Source organism: Ursus arctos, unplaced genomic scaffold (assembly GCF_023065955.2).
Source record: "Ursus arctos isolate Adak ecotype North America unplaced genomic scaffold, UrsArc2.0 scaffold_22, whole genome shotgun sequence".
In the NCBI taxonomy this organism is placed as follows: Eukaryota; Metazoa; Chordata; class Mammalia; order Carnivora; family Ursidae; genus Ursus; species Ursus arctos.
Window position 1 is genome coordinate 41,278,351 of NW_026622897.1, and position 19,002 is coordinate 41,297,352.

General features: G+C 36.8%; 1 protein-coding gene across 3 annotated transcripts in view; it reads left to right on the forward strand.

The window, feature by feature from the left end:
• Positions 1-19,002, forward strand: part of GRM5 (glutamate metabotropic receptor 5) — a 502,219-nt gene that overhangs the window by 420,924 nt on the left and 62,293 nt on the right. For all 3 annotated transcript variants that reach the window (XM_048217498.1, XM_048217499.1, XM_048217500.1), the window contains exon 6: positions 547-673. In XM_048217498.1, coding sequence (XP_048073455.1) covers positions 547-673 — 127 coding nt within the window. The remainder of the gene's footprint in view (positions 1-546; positions 674-19,002) is intronic.

Consider the following 19,002-nt stretch of genomic DNA (forward strand, 5'->3'; position numbering starts at 1 on the left):
AAAAAAGTCATGTTTTACCTCTTAATTCAGTAGAAATTCCTAATGATTTTTAATCAATATGGGTAGATTTTTGAACTGTAGCAGGTATATGATGTTTTTTGCTAAAAATTATTCAACTAGTGGAGGGAAGCCAAGGTAAATTTGAAGAGTAAAAGTTCTTAGTTTTAGGGAAAGACAGACACAGACTTTGGGGAAAATTCAGTTACATACATACATACATACGTAAATGAATGTATTTATATATGAGCACAAACACAGGCACTTAATTAAATATAGACATCTAAAGCTAAGTATCCAAAGATTTGCATTTAATTTAATTCCAGACCCTGTCAACAACTAATTTTTGATGTGGACTGATAGCTTAAACTCAGCTTCAGCTTCTTTGATTATAAAATGAGAATATTAATGCTTACGTTGCCTATCTGATAACATCTGAAATAACTTATGTGAAAGCCATTTCTGCTTTGCAAAGCAGCATATTTGAATAATGGATTGCTGGATTTTTATTTGTACAAAAATAATCAAAATTTTAAATATTTACCTTAGGTGATCCGGAAGGGAGAAGTCAGCTGTTGTTGGACCTGTACACCCTGTAAAGAGAATGAGTATGTCTTTGATGAGTACACCTGCAAGGCGTGCCAGCTAGGGTCATGGCCCACTGATGACCTTACAGGTATATGTATCACAATGTCAGCGTAGGTATATGACTCAAAAATGAACTGCAAAAGGATGCAGGCATGGATGGAAGGGGTCACACCTCCAAGTATTTCTCATCTTGGTGGTCTTGTTCATGTGACAAAGAATTCCCTTAGGGACAGAAGCCTTCCCAATGCCTGGGCTAACCATGAAAATCTTTATATTTCAGGGAGAGATTGGTCAATATTCCTGCCCTCACCCCCAAAGTAGATCAGAATTCCTAGGTTTTCTACTGGATGTTTTCAGCCCATCCTCAGACTATTCCCAGAAGGTCCTAAGCAGGGTCCCAGTTAACCATCATTTGAGGTGGAGAGGGAGAGCTATTTGCCAGGAAAAGACTAAAATATGTCATGACATATCCAAAAGCAAAAAAAGTAGCACAGAGTTGGGTGGAAGTTGGTCTAAAACTTTGCTACTCTTAGTACTTTTCCTTAGTCTAAACCAGGAAGCTCTAACTAATGAGTTTTTGAAGAATGTTAGCACAGGGTAAAACTCATCTCAGCTTGGTTTTTTGTTTTTGCTGTTCTTGTTTGTTTTGTTTGTTTGGCTTTTGTGTTGTTTTGGTTTGGGTTCTTTTTTTCTCCCAAACATGTAAAAGAATATGTCATTGTGTTCTCAAGATTATATTTCACAGCTATTTCTAATTTTTACAATATAAAAACAGAATATAATACCTTTCATCTTTCCTTCCAATTTTTTCTTTTTTTTTTTTAAGATTTTATTTATTTATCTGACAGAGATAGAGACAGCCAGCAAGAGAGGGAACACAAGCAGGGGGAGTGGGAGAGGAAGAAGCAGGCTCATAGCGGAGGAGCCTGATATGGGGCTCAATCCCATAACGCCGGGATCACGCCCTGAGCCGAAGGCAGAAGCTTAACCGCTGTGCCACGCAGGTGCCCCTCCTTCCAATTTTTTCAATAAACATTTATCAAATGCATATTACAAGCTTATTTGCCTACCATTGAAATAAATATCTAGAAATAAAGATGCAATGTCTATCTTAAAGAAGATAGCTTATCTTTAATAAGGGGGAGCCTGGGTGATTCAGTCAGTTAAGCGGCTGACTCTTGATTTTGGCTCAGGTTGGGATCTCAGGGTCCTTGGATTTCACGCTCAGTGGGGAGTCTGATTAAGGATTCTCTCTCTTCCTCTTCTTCTGCCCTTCCCCCCCTAAAATAAATAAATCTTAAAAAAAAAAGAAGTTAATAAGGGAGGCAAAAAGGTAAAAATATGAAATATGAATTAATTAATTTAACAAGCTCCTTAGTTTGAGCAGAAAATATAATAGAAACTGGAAATATAAAATATAGTCAAATTTTTCAAGAAACTTATAATCTAGTGGGAGAAAAGCATATAAATGGTAACAACACAGTGTACTGAGTGCTGCAGATAGATAAGAAATGAACAAAAGTATTATGGAAGAATGAAGGAGGACATGCTTAACATGCAAAATTCAAGAACATTTAATGTTGAGGCATAATCTCATCTCACTTTTTAAAAAGTGAAGAAGTTCATATTAGAAGGAGTGTGCAACTCTTCTCTATTCCTGGCCACATCCAGGCACCTGTCAAGCCTGGCTATTTGAATTGCTAAATGTTCTTATTCTCTCCTTTCCATTTGTACAACTCTTCCCTTGACTGGGTTCTCATCTTCTCACATTTGAGCATTGCAGTAATTTCCCAGTGTATTTCCGTATTCCCAAATGTATGCCATTTGTCTCTAAGTCTACTTTTTATCTTGCTGCTGGATAATGTATCCAAAATACAGATTTGTCCCTTTTGCTTCATTGCTCAACACTTACCAGCATTTCCATATCTCTACTGGATATATTTCGAGTTTTCCTTTTTTTTTCTTTTCTTATAATAATTTTTTATTATGTTATGTTAGTCGCCATACAATACATCCTTAGTTTTTGATGTAGTGTTTCATGATTCATTACTTGCGTATAACATCCAGTGCTCCATGTGATATGTGCCCTCCTTAATACCCATCACCGGCCTATCCCAATCCCCCACCTCCCTCCCCTCTGAAGCCCTCACTTTGTTTCCCAGAGTCTATAGTTTCTCATGGTTCATTCCCCCCTCTGTTTACCTCCCCCTTCATTCTTCCCTTCCTTCTCCTACCAATCTTCCTGCTATTTCTTAGGTTCCATAAATGAGTGAAACCATATGATAATTGTCTTTCTCTGTTTGACTTATTTCACTTAGCATAATCTCCTCCAGTCCCGTCCATTTTGCTGCAAATGTTGGGTAATCGTTCTTTATGATGGCTGAGTAATATTCCATTGTATATATGGACCACATCGTCTTAATCCAGTCATCTGTTGAAGGGCATCTCGGCTCCTTCCTATTGTGGACAATGCTGCTATTGGGGTGCATATGACCCAAATTAATAAAATTATGAATGAAAGGGGAGACATCATGACCAACACGAATGAAATAGGAAGGATCATTAGAAACTTTTATCAACAACTTTATGCCAATAAATTAAACAACCAGGAAGAAATGGATGCCTTCCTGGAAACCTATAAACTACCAAGACTGAAACAGGAAGAAATTGACTATTTAAACAGACAGATTAATTACAAAGAGATTGAAGCAGTGATCAAAAACCTCCCCAAAAACAAGAGTCCAGGACCTGACGGATTCCCCAGGGAATTCTACCAAACATTCAAAGAAGAAATAATACCTATTCTCCTGAAGCTGTTTCAAAAAATAGAAACAGAAGGAAAACTATCCAACTCATTCTATGAGGCCAGTATTACCTTCATCCCCAAACCAGGCAAAGACCCCATCAAAAAGAGAATCACAGACCGATTTCCCTGATGAATATCGATGCCAAACTTCTCAACAAGATCCTAGCTAATAGGATCCAACGGTACATTAAAAGGATTATCCATCAAGACCAAGTGGGATTCATCCCTGTGATGCAAGGGTGGTCCAACATTTGCAAATCGATCAGTGTGATAGATCATATCAACAAGAAAAGAGTCAAGAACCATATGATCCTCTCAATTGATGCAGAAAAAGCATTTGACAAAATACAGCATCCTTTCCTGATTAAAACCCTTCAGAGTGTAGGGATAGAGGGTACATTCCTCAATTTCATAAAAACCAAGTTTTTCAACATGGCATACAAAATTCCCTCTCATCCCCGCCCTCCTATAATCTTTCTAGTTTCAGTCACTACCACTTATCAACTCTCATTTTACCTTCTGGCATCAAGGGCTGTTTATAATTCATTATATACACCCAATGCTACTTTATTCCTCCATGTCAATACCTGTGTTATCTTCTCTGCTTGGAAGGCACTTACTCCTCTTTACTTGAGTAACTCTGGCTTATCCTTTCTTACTCTGTTCAAATGTCACTCTCTCTATGAAATCTTTTTTGATGTACTTAGACTGAGAAGCCCCCTATTCTGTATTTCTAAAGTAAATTCTGCTTCCCTCTTTACATCAGTTTTCAAACTGGATTTTAATGGCCTTTATCTTTATCTTCCTTTCTTACTGAATCATTAGTTTCTCAGGTACATAACTCTATCTCAATCATATTTGCATTCCCAGCATCTGACATGATGTCTTGCACAGAGCAGGCACTCAGTCAATGTATGTCAACCAGCAGGAAAATTATGGGGAGTGTAACAAATGAAGATGAAAGTATGTATTAGGGCCATCCTATGAAGACAGCCTTTAACTAAAGAGTTTGGACTTTATCCTATAGGCAGTGTAGGGCCAGTGGAGGTTTTCAAGCAGAAGAATGAAATGCTTTTCCTCTGGCTACGTGCATACAAGTGAGTTGGTTTGTATGTGGCAGTAGGGGAGGAGAAGGTGCGGGCAATAAATGCCAAACTTGGAAAGGTCTCCACATTGATATTATGTGAAATTTAACCTTTAATTGAGATCTACGGCATTTTTCCAAGGAGCCTGTAGCTCTTTGTGACCCTATCTCACTGACTCTGATGCAATGTCATCAGAGCACTTGGGGCTGCTCTGTAGCCAGAAGACTACTCTGCTGGCTTCAGCACACCACAGAGATGGGGCTAGCTTCAGGGAAAATTTTAAGTCTTCCTTCTACCCACTTGGCTTATAGTTACCCTACTTCAGCCCTATAACATGATAGCTCAGGTCACCTCTCTGTCAGTACCCTCATTGTGATAATAGATAGCAACTACACATACATGTATGCTTTCTACGTGTCAGGAACTGTTTGAAGCATCTTACAAATGTTAATTTATTTAATCCCAACACAATTCTATAAGAATGGTAGCATGGTCAAGAGATCTGAGCCTACAACAATTGAATAATTATTTAGAAAAACAACTAGAGGTGACAATCAACTGACATTAATGTCTATCTATATTTTCATCCATGTATCTGTATAGTTGTATATATTCATATGATAGATGGCTGAAATGAAGATGACTCACTGGTAGGAAAAAATGTTTGTGAGTGCTGGGATTATGGGTGACTTTTTCATATACATACATTTGTACATATGTGTGTGTATAAACATATATGCATATAATATTGGATTATGTTATAAGAATATATTTCCACCAATAAGTCTATTAAAATAAATTTTAAGCTAGCCATATTCTTAATAGCTATCATAAATTGGCAGGAACCAGAAATTAGGAAAAGAGAGAAAGAGAATCTGGCATGAAAACCAGGAAGAAGAAGGGGAAAAAAGGAGATTTAAAAATGGAGGATGAGGGAGGGCAGAATACAGGTAATGTCCCTAATCCAACTTATTTTCATTGAGACAGCAAGTCATTATTCTTTGTCTAACACTCTTCAGATGTCTGTGTTAGCCGGGAAAAGGATAAATGGGATCCCTGCCCTCAAAGAGATGATCATCCTAAATATTGATAGAGAACAGTGAGAGGTTGAGTGTTAATAACAGAGAGCACCCAAGGGCATAGGATCCTACATCAGTGTAAGCAACTTAGATGAGTTTTAAGTTTGCCTCGTCCATGAACACTGGACATGCAAGAGTTAAAGGAAAGGTGGAAGTTGGCCAAACTAAAATGAAAGAGAAGAGTGTTTGGGGCATAGAATACAAGAACTGAGGAAGAACAGAGACTATGGGGTGGAGGGAATGAGACAGGCAAGCGAGGCAGAGGCCAATTCTTGGAGGGCTTTGTAAGCCATGGTAAATAGTTTGAAGTTTGTTCTAAGGGAAATTAAAAATCATTATTGAATCATTAGTCATTTGTTCAAAAAATATATACCTAGCACTTCCTCTGCCCCAGGCAATATTCTAAAGGCTGAAAATATTTCCATGACTAAAACATAAAATTCTCCACCCTTTGATGTTTACATTCTAGTGGAAAGAATAGTTTGGAACAAGGCAATTATCATCTCCAGGATTGTCCAAAAACTGAATAAGAAAGTTAATGCATACATAGTGGACTGCTCTATAAATATTAATCAAGAGTTGCAACATAAAGAGTGAATATTGTTTAAAAAGATTATTTCAGAACAGTGATTTTTTCTGGAGAGAGAGAAGGGAGGGAGTCAGATGGGAGTTACAAAAGAGGTTTTAATTTTGTCTGTAAACTGTGTGTGTGTAATTTGAAATAATTATGACAAAATATCACCATTTGTTAAATCTGGGTTTTTTATGTTTGTTCTATAATTCCCAGCATGTTTACAATCTTTAGAAGTTAAAATACTCATACTATTTGAGCTATTCAAATATTGAATACTGAAAGATACAATTTAAAAATAAAGATTAAAATGGGGATTTTAAAAGGAGGATAAGAGAAAAACCACAATAATGAAATTTTGCAAATCACAATGTGAATCTGTGTTTTGGACTATGATGATGTGGTGGGAAAAAAGCAACAGAGAAGTCTGATTAGGAATTAAAATCAAAAGGAGAAGGTAATTGTTCCCTGACAGAAGAATGCAACTGCAATCTAATCAAATTTGAGCAAGGAAGGAGGGAAAAATAGTGGAAAGCAACAATTGGGGTTCAGTATTCACAGAATTCCTTAAAAGCTTCTGCCAAGACAACTTTTTCATTGCACACCATTCCCCATCAGATAAATGCAAAAACTGTCCTAGAAAGAATCTTTCATTTGTTTCTCTCAAAGAATTTGGGATGGGTTAAAAGTAGCAGATCTTTGGCTCCTCTGTCTAAAGCCAAAGCCACCGGAAACCCTTTCAGGTGGACTTGCCAAGTCTGGCAATCTTCAAACAAACCTAACTGAAAGGAAAAAGCAAAAACAAAATGACTTTCCAGAAAGTAACTCAATAAGAAGCTTTATGACAGGAAGTTAGAATGATTTCCTGCTTTTCACTTATAAGGAAATGTATCTTATTTATTTTCAATGCAGAGCTGTAAAATAGAAGGAAGGCAGGGCATATCAACATTTTAATGTCAGTAGGAACATTCTCTCGGAAGTTTCTTTGGTTCCCTGAGTTACCTAATTGCTTTGGAGGTTGGAACTTTTGTATCTTCATTAAGGGAGAAAAAGAGAGGAGAGTCAAACAAAAGAGAGTTGGTGGGAACCTGGGAAGGATTGGAGGATGAGCTCCAAGGGGACTAGCCACGCAAGTTTTATAACTCTGGCATTTCAGTTACTCTCTTCCTACAAATAATCACTTCATTTGTGTTCCTCAGTTTGTCCCACTTTCCTTGGGACTTTTTTTTTTTTTTGCCTTTTAACAAATAAGTACATTTTAAAAAAACAGGGAAGATTGATTTTCCTTACCAATAATTTTAACTATCTTAAGCGTTATCCTTTTGAATCCTATGAGGTAAATATTACTGTTTTATAATTGAGTTAATTAAGACCCAGGAAGATTCTGTAAATTGTTCAAACTAGTGACTAACTGACAAAGCTAGTGGAAAATCAAACCTAAGTACTGTACTATTTTATGCTACACCACCTTCCTTTCTCCACCATCACATTTTGGAGTCCCATATTATCCAGAAATTATAGAAAAGAAAAAAATTCCACTTTCAAGCTGGTCACATGTTAATTATCTCCAAGTTACTGTGATATTTTCATTTCAAATGTGCTTAAAATATGCTGCCTGTTTATTACAATTCAATTTGGATGAGGAAAGGGGTAGAAAATCCTTGCCATGTATTAAATATTATTTGCTTCTGATTCTTTAGGGGAGATCTGTTAGGAGTTTAGTTGAGAAATCAGTTTATTTTTATCATTATGATTATAATAAATAGTTCCTGTTAATATTAAATACAGAACAGGTTTTCATAAATGGTAACCTCTAGTTTCTTGGCTTCTAGGTTAGGTAGTAATTTGAATAGGAACATATGTTATACCAGCTGGTTATTCTACCATTCATTCAACAAAAGTTCTTTTATCAAGTTTCTACACTGCTGTTAACTGTGCAAAGTTCTATCGATAGAGATGTAAATGGAAGGTGCCTGGCATTCTATTTATATAGAATCAAATGTCTATAACAGAAGAGGGCTGACTTAAAGAAGTAATTGTATTAAGAGTATAACCTATGATATATGCTATAAATGAACCATATGCCAGGTTCACTGGTGACACAGAGGGTAGTAGTCATGAGTGAATAATTCAATAATTCAACTAGGTGCAAACATAGCACTGGGCACTGGACATACAGTGATCATGAAGACACAGATCCTACCCTCAAGTATCCCAGGGCCTGAGCAGACAAATGTACTAATAAAAAAGCAATTTCACTGTAATTTATTAAGTATGTCCAGCATATAGCAGAAATTGATTTAATGTTTGTCCATTGAAAGAATACAAGAGAGAAGAGGAAATAGGATGAATGAATAAACGAAAGAAAGGAATAAAGGAGGAAATAAAAGTATTAGAATGAGAGTAAGTAGGGATTACTATAGGAGCATTGAGAATAGAAAATTAACCAGGTCTTGGCAGTTTCGTGGTACCTTCTGGAAGGAAATGGAATCAGTGAATGTGAAATGAGAAGCTAACCAGGTAAAAGGGAGAGGAATTTTCAAACAGAAAAGACCCTGAGGAATGTTACAGCATGTCATATCTAGGAATGTATGTGTCTGAAAATATTTTTTCCAATATCACAAAGCTATTCAGGAGCAAGCGAAGCACTATTTCACATTCACCTTTTTAACAAAGCTGTTATTATGGGGACTACCCCCTTCTTTCTCTTTTTTTAAAGATTTTATTTATTTATTTGAGAAGGCACAAATGCAGGGGGGGAAGGGCAGAGGAAGAAACAGTCTCCCCACTGAGCAGGGAGCCTGACTCAGGTAACTGAGTCAAAGGCAGATGCTTAACCAACTGAGCCATCCAAGTGCCCAGGGATTATCCTTTTCTAAAGACCAAACATCATAATGGTGACCAGGTGACCAGACTACTTTGTTTAACAATGGAATTCCCAGGTCGCTAAGCACTTTCTAGATTTTCCTGAAGTTTGCTACATAAACACCAATATAATCTCAGGAAGGTGAATTTATGACAAATGTAGTTTTAAAAATGCAGATGAGAATTTTGACTGTGTGCATGACATGTCTGCAACAATTCATCTTTATTATCTTCCAAGGGCATAGTGGTTTAAATCAAAAGGCTTTGGAGTCAGACATATCCATGTTCAAATCTATACCCCGCCAGTGATTCATTGTGTGACTTCATGAAAATAAATTTCCTTCTCCGAGCTTCAACTTCTTACATAAAATGAAGGTAATAGTAGTAACTAGTTCACAGAATTATTAGAGAGATGAAATAGTGTGCAAGGAGTTTAGTACCTGTTACCAGTTCAATTGTATTATCAGTCTAGTGTTAATAAAATTTAAAAAATATATAGTGATGAGAAATGAATATAGAAATTGATTAAAGATGAATGAATGAAAAAATCTGGAGAAAGTTCCAACCTCTCTCTATTGAGTGTCTTCCACATTTGCCAGTAAGATCCTTTAAATCAATGTCTATCTAGCCCAGTGAATGGCACAGAATAGGCATTGAATTTTTATCTGTTGAACTATCTATGAATGTTCATAATGAACATTTCTTTTAGGGTCACTCAGATGCTCTTCTTAGGCCTTCTGATTATAAATGAATGGATTGTGCAGGTTAATAGTGATCTGGAAACCCCAGAAAAGTAGTCATGAGCCATAACAATACTAAAATGCACTTGGGGCTTGAACTCACAACCCTGAGACCAAAGACCTAAGAGGAGATCAAGAGTCGGCTGCTCAACCGACTGAGCCACCCAGGCACCCCCCCTCTTTTTAAAATCACTCTCCGTAATCAAGAATTTTCTGGTTTCATTGAAGGCATCATTATCCACTTACGCTATTTTTCTCAATCACAAGAGGAAAAAGATTTTTTTAATTTTTCCCAAAAGGGATCTAGCATCTATTGACCTCAGTATTTTTACATTTATATCCAGCTATGTGTTTGAACTAAAGTTAAGGATAAAGTTTTGGAGTGTCCCAAGGCTTAATCTTTTCTATCTACACTTGCTTCATTGGTGATCTTACCCAGTCTCATGTTATTGTTCTTAGTTATATATTGAAGAAATTTCTGAATTTAAATAAATAGCCCAGACATCTCATCTGATCTCCAAACTTGAATATTCAACTGCCTCCCTGACATATTTATTTGAATGTCTAATAGAGATCTCAAATTTTACACTTCCAAAGATGCAAACCAGGTCTTTACCTTCCTGATCCCCAAGGCTGCTCTATCTGTAGCATTCTATATTTCACTTGATGGCAAATCCATTCTTTCAGAAGCTCAAGCTAATCACTTTGGAATCACCTTTGATTCCTCTCAGATCCTTTAATCAGTCAACCAGGAAATCCCACTGACTCTTCAAGCAGAATTCTACCACTTCTCACTACCTCCACTGTAAGAACCCTGGTCCTAGTAATCATCATTAATTACCTCTACTACTGAAATAACCTCCTAAGTAGTCTTTCTGATTCTACGCTTGCCCCTAGCTACAGCCACTTCTTAATACCCCAAGCAGAGATACCTTTTTGGAAAATAAGCCAAATCATGTCACTCCATTGTCTAAGAACCTCTGATAGTTTCCTATCTCATTCAAAGACAACTAATGAATCATTGATCACTTCATCAGAAACTAATGATATACTGTATGGTGGCTAACTTAACATAATACAAAAATTAAAACAAATTTAAAAAAAGTCAAAGTCCTTACAAATTTATGTTCTATATAATCTGGTCCTTTGTTATGTTTCTGGAGTACTTTCCCTTCACTTCACCTTCCCTTCCCTCTAACACATTTGTCCTTCTTTAGCTCTGATAAAACACCTAGAAGGCTCTTATCCTAGGGTCATTGTCCTAGCTGTTCTCTGCTGAAATGCTCTACCCCAGACACACATACTATTATCCTTCCTTCCTCCAAGTCCTTGCTCAAATGTCTATTCTAGACAACTTGTTTAATACTACCAGTTGTCCCTCCTTACCCTCTTCTACCTCTTATTTTCTCCATTTCATATGCAACTTTCATTCTATTGTTTAGGTATTAATTTTTTACTGATTATATGCATATTGTCAATATCCCTAGATGGACTATAGGCTAAAGTAGGTTTTTTTTTTTTCCTTGCCTGTTTTGTTCATTTTGGTATATCAAGTTCCTAGAACATAGTAGATAATACATTTTTGCTGAAGAAATTACAGAATAGAAGAAAACAAATCCCCATGTAGAGAATGCCTGTCACCCATTGTAATAGGAGCTTCGTATTCTGCTAACTAATCCTCCTTATCCTCCAAAAAGATTGGAATCATTATCTCCATTTTACAGAAAACTGAGGTTGCAAATGTAAAATATCTGTGCTTGTGGTCACACAGTAAGTAAAAGATATAATGTTCAAGCCTTACTGTAAAACCCTTATGTAAAATTCTTTGCTTTTTCCTTGATACAATGCCGTAGGCAATATGGAAATGAGCATGACTTACTGGATTCCTTCTGAAATGATCTCTAAAATGCAATGAAGAATTGTGTGCAGTGGTCATTTTCAAATACTGAGCTTGATGAAGCTGTTTTAGTTAACGCTGGAAAGAACAATGGTTTTTTTAAGCAGAATTCCAGGGCTCATGCATCGAAAAATTGTCAAATGACTTCTTACTCCTCCAATTTCTCAATTTTCATTAACTGATAAATTTGTTTATCCCACGAGAAGTCAAAATGTGATATATTTATAAACATAACACCATTTGTGCCAAGGAAAAATAAAATTGCTAAAAGGCCCTCTCTCAATGGAACTTCTCAAAACAAGTCTCAAAGAGAACATAAGCCAGTTTTCATCTTGCCAGAAACCATGCAATGAAAAATGTGCACTGTATTCTTCACAGTGATAAATTTGTGGTCTGGCTAAAAACAATGTCCTCGTGGTCAAAAACGACTCTAATATAACCAGACTGAAGAAAATAATGTGGTTTCATTGATTTCAGTTCTTGATAAATATAGCTTACCCAAAATAAATTATCACATTTCCCCCCAATAACATAAAACATTATAACACAGTGCCTACCACTACATTATCTAACCCACTTGGAAAATACTTCATAAAGCAATGGTATATTATATGAGCAATATGAAGCAGATAAATGTCTCCTACTTGCCACCTCTTAAAAATCACATTAAGTCAAGTGAAAAATTCTGAGAGCATATGTGCTGCCTTGTACTTACAAACAATTTAAGACAATATAATATCATTTACTTGGGGCTGTGTATATATGTATAGGTGAGAAAGATTAAATAGGCCTGGCTTTTCCACAGAAGAACATAAGACAATCTAATAAAACACACAGGCAATTTAGCAGATGTTGAGTCACTACTATTTTATGCATAGGCTTCTTTTTTTCCTCCTTTTTTCACTTCATAATTGTCATGCCACTCTTCAAGTCGCATGTTATTTTATATGGTCCTACGTCTGATCCTTGAGATGTAGGCAGGAAGGTATTATTATCTTCCTTCCTAAAGCTTCTGCTGGCTTCCCATTTGAACTCTCAGCAGTAATTGCCAGAAATATTATAATTCCCTTATGACATTCTGTCATGAGGCTGTAGAAATAGGCCTCTACACATCTAACTTCACTTTTCACTCTTTTCTTTACATTTCTTCGGTTTTCCACATCTGTTCTTCTTCTCCTGTGGTTCCTTCAGATGCTCTGCACGTCCAATCTTACCTCAGTTCTCTTCATTAAAAGTGCATGGAGTAATGGTGCCTACTTAGTAGAATGTGGGGTATTGAAGAAGATATAAGTGCCTAGAAGAGTAGAGTCACAGAGCCTGAGTGTTTGACCCAGCCACCATTTTAAAGGAATAAATGCTTTGCTTTGTGTCACTGTGGTGTGGGCCAAGTGCCCTGAATGGAGTGGGTGCTTGTTAGTGTGTGCTCAACTGAGAAGTGAGTGGCGTGCTCTAGTTGGGCTAGGTGAACATTTTTAATCTCTTCAGTGGTAAAACGAGGAGTTAATCTTGGCCCTTACGCATTTATATATGGGTGGGTTTGTTCCTATATTTTCTTCTCATGGACTTCTTAGAGCATTTTAGTTAATAAAATATATACCAGTGGCTCAATTAAGAAATACTTCATTATTATGACACTTAAAATTCAGGAATTAGTAGTCTTGGGAAGAGAAATGAGAGGTAAAATCCATGGAAGAATGTACATGTGATTTTGCAATCAACCTTAGGTAAGGTAATGTAAACCCCAGCCTTTAAACACTCTTCTTAAGTCTCCAAGGCCCAAACAAAACAAAACAAAACAAAACAAAACAAAACAAAACAAAAAATCAAGACTGTGTGACAGAGTCTGTGGGAACAAAGAAGAAATACTGTGGGGCCTGCAAAAACTCCGAGTCATAAAATCAGAAAGCCTCAGACATTTTGATGGAAGACCAGCTACACAGGAGGAAAATGCCTTTTAGTATGCAGACTATTTGAAAAAAAAATTATAAGAGTGACTAAAACCAGAGGAAGGGGTCTGGCAAGCCATAATTTTAATAGAAAGATATAAATTAATTGTAAAACACTCATTAGGGCTGAAAATATCTACGTAAAATTTTGAGAGTCTGTTGGTTTTAAAGTGATGACTGTAGCGTTTTATTCCGGTAAAACACAAAAATAGTTTTAAGCCTTTTATAGACTCAGTTTCGAGAAATTGCTTCACTCATGCTTTTCAGGTAATCAGTCTTTAATTTCTCATATGTGAATTCTTCTCCAAGGGTTTCTCGAGATCAAAGCTCTTATTATAAGGAAGAGAAAGGAATGGAATTCTGCATTATTTTTGTTTCATGTGTAGGAAAATTGAGACATAAATAGAGTAAAAGCCTCATATTCTCAGGAAATAGTTGTGTGCAACCTGAAAATGAAGTGCCTGTCTCCTGATTCTTCAGCTGTCCCCCCTCTTTAATGTAAGCATAGATTCATTCACCTGTTTCACTCCCTGTTGTATGTCAAGCACAGTACAAAAGCAAAGGCACGGCCTCCTGCTCTCAAACTGCTCACAGTCCACCAGGTAAGGCAGATGCTGCAAACTCACTATGAGCAGGATGGTTGTGCTATTATGTGCAAAACAGTGGTGTGAGAACGCAGTGATAGGCCCAGGCCCAGAGGCTGACCACCTGGGAGGGGCCTGTCCTTCGGGCTCAGGAGATCAGAAAAGCCATGCTCAGAGGATCTGGCAAATGAAAGAGGAAGGAGGAGTTAGCTAGTGAAAAGGGAGAGGGGAAAGGTAAAAATGGTACAAAGTGTTCCAGTCAGCACATTTTACTACTGAAATTCCTACGCTGTTTTTCCTCTCTTCTTCATCTGCAGTATGACCAGAAGTCATATTTTTCAAAGCTGTTCCCTACAAATGTGCATCTGTGATAATCCTTCCCCTTAGCACCCTGCAGTACCATTAAACCATCCTTTATGCTTTAATTATGAAATAAATCTTTGCATACAATTTCAAACTCCCTTATAAATGCAACCAATAAAAAAAGAACAAAAATGAAAACTAAATAAACGCTGCAGCCCTGAGTTGTCAGCAATTTGAGGGGATTTTATTAAGGGAATCTAAAATACAAATATTTAATAAACCATGAAGGGCATGATATAGGCTGGGTCCAGTCATAAATGGATGGCTGTGTGTCCCCTGTGTGGCAATGTTAGAAATGTCCCACAATCAATCCTTGTTCTTGTGTCCTTGTAGGGATCTGGTGCCCATTCAAGAATATATCTACACTAGAAAACTTCAGGAACACAAAAGCAACAATCGGTGTCTCTGGCCCAGAAACTCAGGACATATGTGCCAGGATGAGGACAATGCTGATGAGTGTGAACCACTGAGATTTTCTCAGAAGGGGGCATGGCTTTTTGTTAGGATAACAAATATCAAATATGTATGCTACCACTGGCTCCTCCTTGCCCATGGGCAGACACTGTTAATCATTCATGATTCTCTTTCCTACTAAGTAGCCTCAAGACTCCTTTCAAAGGGGCACTTGATCAGTTTGCCTCTCCTGATACAGCATCAATCAACCAAAATCCCACAAGGTTTTAATCTCAGCCCCAGTAAGTTAGCATATCAAACCTTATACTGTTGCTCTGTGAAACAGAATTAATGATACTTACCTTACTTATTTATTATGAAGATTACTAAAATATCTAGGATAACATCTGACATATAGTAGGCTCTCAATAAGTGTTAGTTTCCTCCTTTTTGTAACACGTGCATAAGCAGGAATGAGGTAGCTTCCTATTGAGGCAGTTTCAGGTAAAACTTGCCCAACATTTTAGATACAGACTAAATCAGGGAGTAATCATGGTATGTTTTGTTTTATGATAACGTAATGGTAAAAATCAATCAACTCTAGATAAGTCTTCCCCACTAAGGACTTTTTTTTTTCCTGGCCTAAAGTAAAACATGTTGCAATTAACAGCCTTCTTGAGAAGAGTGACTCTGAATTTCATAGATGGCACTTGTTGAAGAATGACTTCTGTCTACTGCCTTTCTCTTTCCTCTAACCATACTTCCCAGATCCAGTGAATTACTCAGAGTTAGATTAATCAATCAATCATAAGACATTTATCATTGCCAAGTTAGTACCAGGAATATTTCTAATGTGAAACAGGTCACCTCTAGGCAGAAGTAAGCTTTTGAGGTACTTACTTAGTTTTGCTCTCTCTGGTTAACAGAATCTTTACTCTAAAATTCAGGTGTAATGTATTAAATTTAGACTTCTATCTATAATGGTAACTAAGAATTCTGTAACTTGGAACTTCTTAAAGGCAACAAAAAAGGTTCACTGAGAATGACTTGATCCATACACCAGGATGAAAATTATAAACTCTGATTGTATGGTGTATATATTAATTTGTGAGTTTCCATGTTAATATGAGCCAAGCACTGTGCTCAGTACCAGGGATCCGTTTGTGAGCAAAAGAGACAAATTATCTAACATCAGAGTGTTATAGTCAAGGAAGGAGGATAGTCCTTGACAACATAATCTCTCTCTCTCATACACACAAAATAGGTGATGTTATAGTAAAGGCTACAAAGAAAAATAAGGTACCTAGATATCATGCACGCACGTGCACACACACACACACGCACACACACATACATACATACACACACACACACCACTTCCAATTCTTCTGCACCGTGGAAATAATAAAGAAAAAAAAAACTTTAGTTCAAGCTATGTGAAGAGATTATTTTCAGGGATATGGACAATGCAGAAAGAATTCTGAGTCTCCATTCCTCTGATATCTCAGCTCTACATCCTAGAAATCAAACTCTAGAGAAGTAAAAACAGGAGTAAAAACAGACAAATGGCTTATGGATGGAACAGCCTGAAAGCAAGCATGATGTTAGTCACCAGTCAACACCTTGTACTCTGGGCAGATCTATTGCTCAGGTATCAAAGGATAGACCCGCAATGGTCCCATATCGGTTTTGTACACCTGAAATGGCCTGATCAGCAGCTGAGGACACATATATCTGATTCTTGGAGATTCGCAGCAACCTTCCCTTCCTCCAAAAATATGGAACTTGTTAAGGAGTTCCTGTCTAGCTGACTTATAGAATATCAGATATCCATCCCCAGGATCTTTGACTCCTCATTCCTTCTGCCTTAACAGACACTTGGAACAGGACTTGAAAATGCAATGGTCTAGGAACTATTAACTACAGGAATATTGATCCTTTAAGACTAATACCTGAACAACAAGTGTGAGTACCAGTTATTACTGAGCAGTCATATAGTTTTTAGGTGTCCAGAAATCAGTGGACCATCCATTCTCCCGTTAGAGGTATGGAAAGCACACTGGTGGAATCACAGGATGAGTGTGGACTATATAGTTTTGGCAGTTCACTTTCCCTTAAAAAAAAAACTTTTGTATTTTCAGTATTTATCACTTCAAGCAATGAAAGCATAGATTATACTAGAGAACAATAGAATAAGGATCAAGCATGAAAGAGGAGGAAAATGAGAAATGGGTAACTACTTAAATAAATGTTATCAGAAAATAAGTCTTGTTTTTCTAGTCTGCTGATCACCTGCATATTTAGAAAGAACTGCAATGTTGTGTATCTTCTGTGAAATTCTAACAATGCTTGCTAGGAGAGAACTTCATTGACATGATCAAGATTCTTTAAAACATAACATATGCTAAGTTGATTAAATTTATACTAAAACTATAAAATATATATACTGTACTCTTAGTTAACCTCTGTATACCCTTCCAGTATGTACCAGTAACTTACCATTACACTAAGAAGGAAACAGGGAATAAAAAACAAACTAACTTTAAGGAAGAAAATGCCCAGTAATTCACAGAAGGAAATAAAGAAGGTTTAGGAAGAATAACAGGGCATTCAGATGTTTGTAAACCAATACACACAGCAGAGGGAGTAGTCAATAAGAATTTAAATTTATATCATAATAAGATTAGCATTATTCCAAGATTTGGAAGACTATGTTCCATGATAGGAACACAGCAATGGAAAGAAACCACCTTGTTCAAAAGAAATAGATCTAGTAGTAGTAAGGGAGGAAAGAAATAAGAGAAAGATGTACCACCAGAGGAGATATCTGCAAACCTGAAGCTCAAAACTTTGTGCCAGCTCTCTGGGCAAGGATTTTTTTTAAAAAATGAAAAGCTGTAATGATATTGTTGGAGGAGGGTATGGTGAGCCATCCAGTTGACCACTTCCCTTTGGTTTCTGATATACTTCTTTCCTTCTAGCTGGTCTACCTTATGTCTTCCCTGACATATACTCTTCCTCTGCCATTTCTTAATATTGGTGCTAAGCCAGACTTCTAGGCTCTGCTCCCTATCTGTGAATTTCCTCATTAATTGTATTTATTTATATGTCTCTTATTTCCACCTGTAAACAGATAATTCCTAAAGCTATAACTTCCACCCTAATATCTATTCTAAACCTCTGCTTCCACCTACTCAGTAACTCATAGATATTTCAAACACATGTCCAAATTGGAACTAGATATCATCCCCATAAAATGTGACCCTTCTCTTCCTACAGCCTTAGTTAGTGATATATATCATCTTATATCATCTTAGTTATTTTATTAGCATTGCTATCAACTTGGTTAGAAGCCCCTCTCCTGACACTTCTGTCTACCTCATAATTTCTTTCAATTCCACCTTGAAAATGTCTTTCCCAGCTCAATGTTTTCTTCAGTACAATGTCTTAGTTTTGCCCCAACATCCCAGGACTACCCTCTTGTGATAGCCTTCTGACCAGTTTATTCACCTCCAGGTTCCACTTGCCATCCTGACCTCCTGCCTTTCCAATCTATCTTCCCCCACCACTAATCTTGGCTTTGAGACAATATAGTTTAGTCTTAGGTATAGTGTGGGTGATCACACCTTGGAATTATCAAAAAAGGCACACTGGATAAGAAGTCAGTCTGATAGCCTAAGGTTGGGCTCCCAACCAAGGACCAAGGATCAGTTGTATAGTCATTATCAAAATAAGATTCCTTTGTCCTGATTCAAAATGCACTATTTCAAAATCTCCTGAGTTAGACCCTTGGATTGGATTTTTGTAGATGCCGCAAGTGATTGTGATGCACATCCGTTTTTGGAAACTCTAAGAACTTACCCAATTATAAGATTCAGTGATTATAACACTCTAATCAGAATCCAATTTGCTATTCAAAGAGAATAGTTACAAAAGTATTTTGTGCAATGACAGCATCATTAAACTAAACATAAAGCCTTCTGAGTGGTTCACATTAAATGAAAAAACATACATTTGAATGTATAAATCCTGGTAAATTTGTGACAATAATCACATCACATTAGAGGCATGCTTCATGCACATTTCTT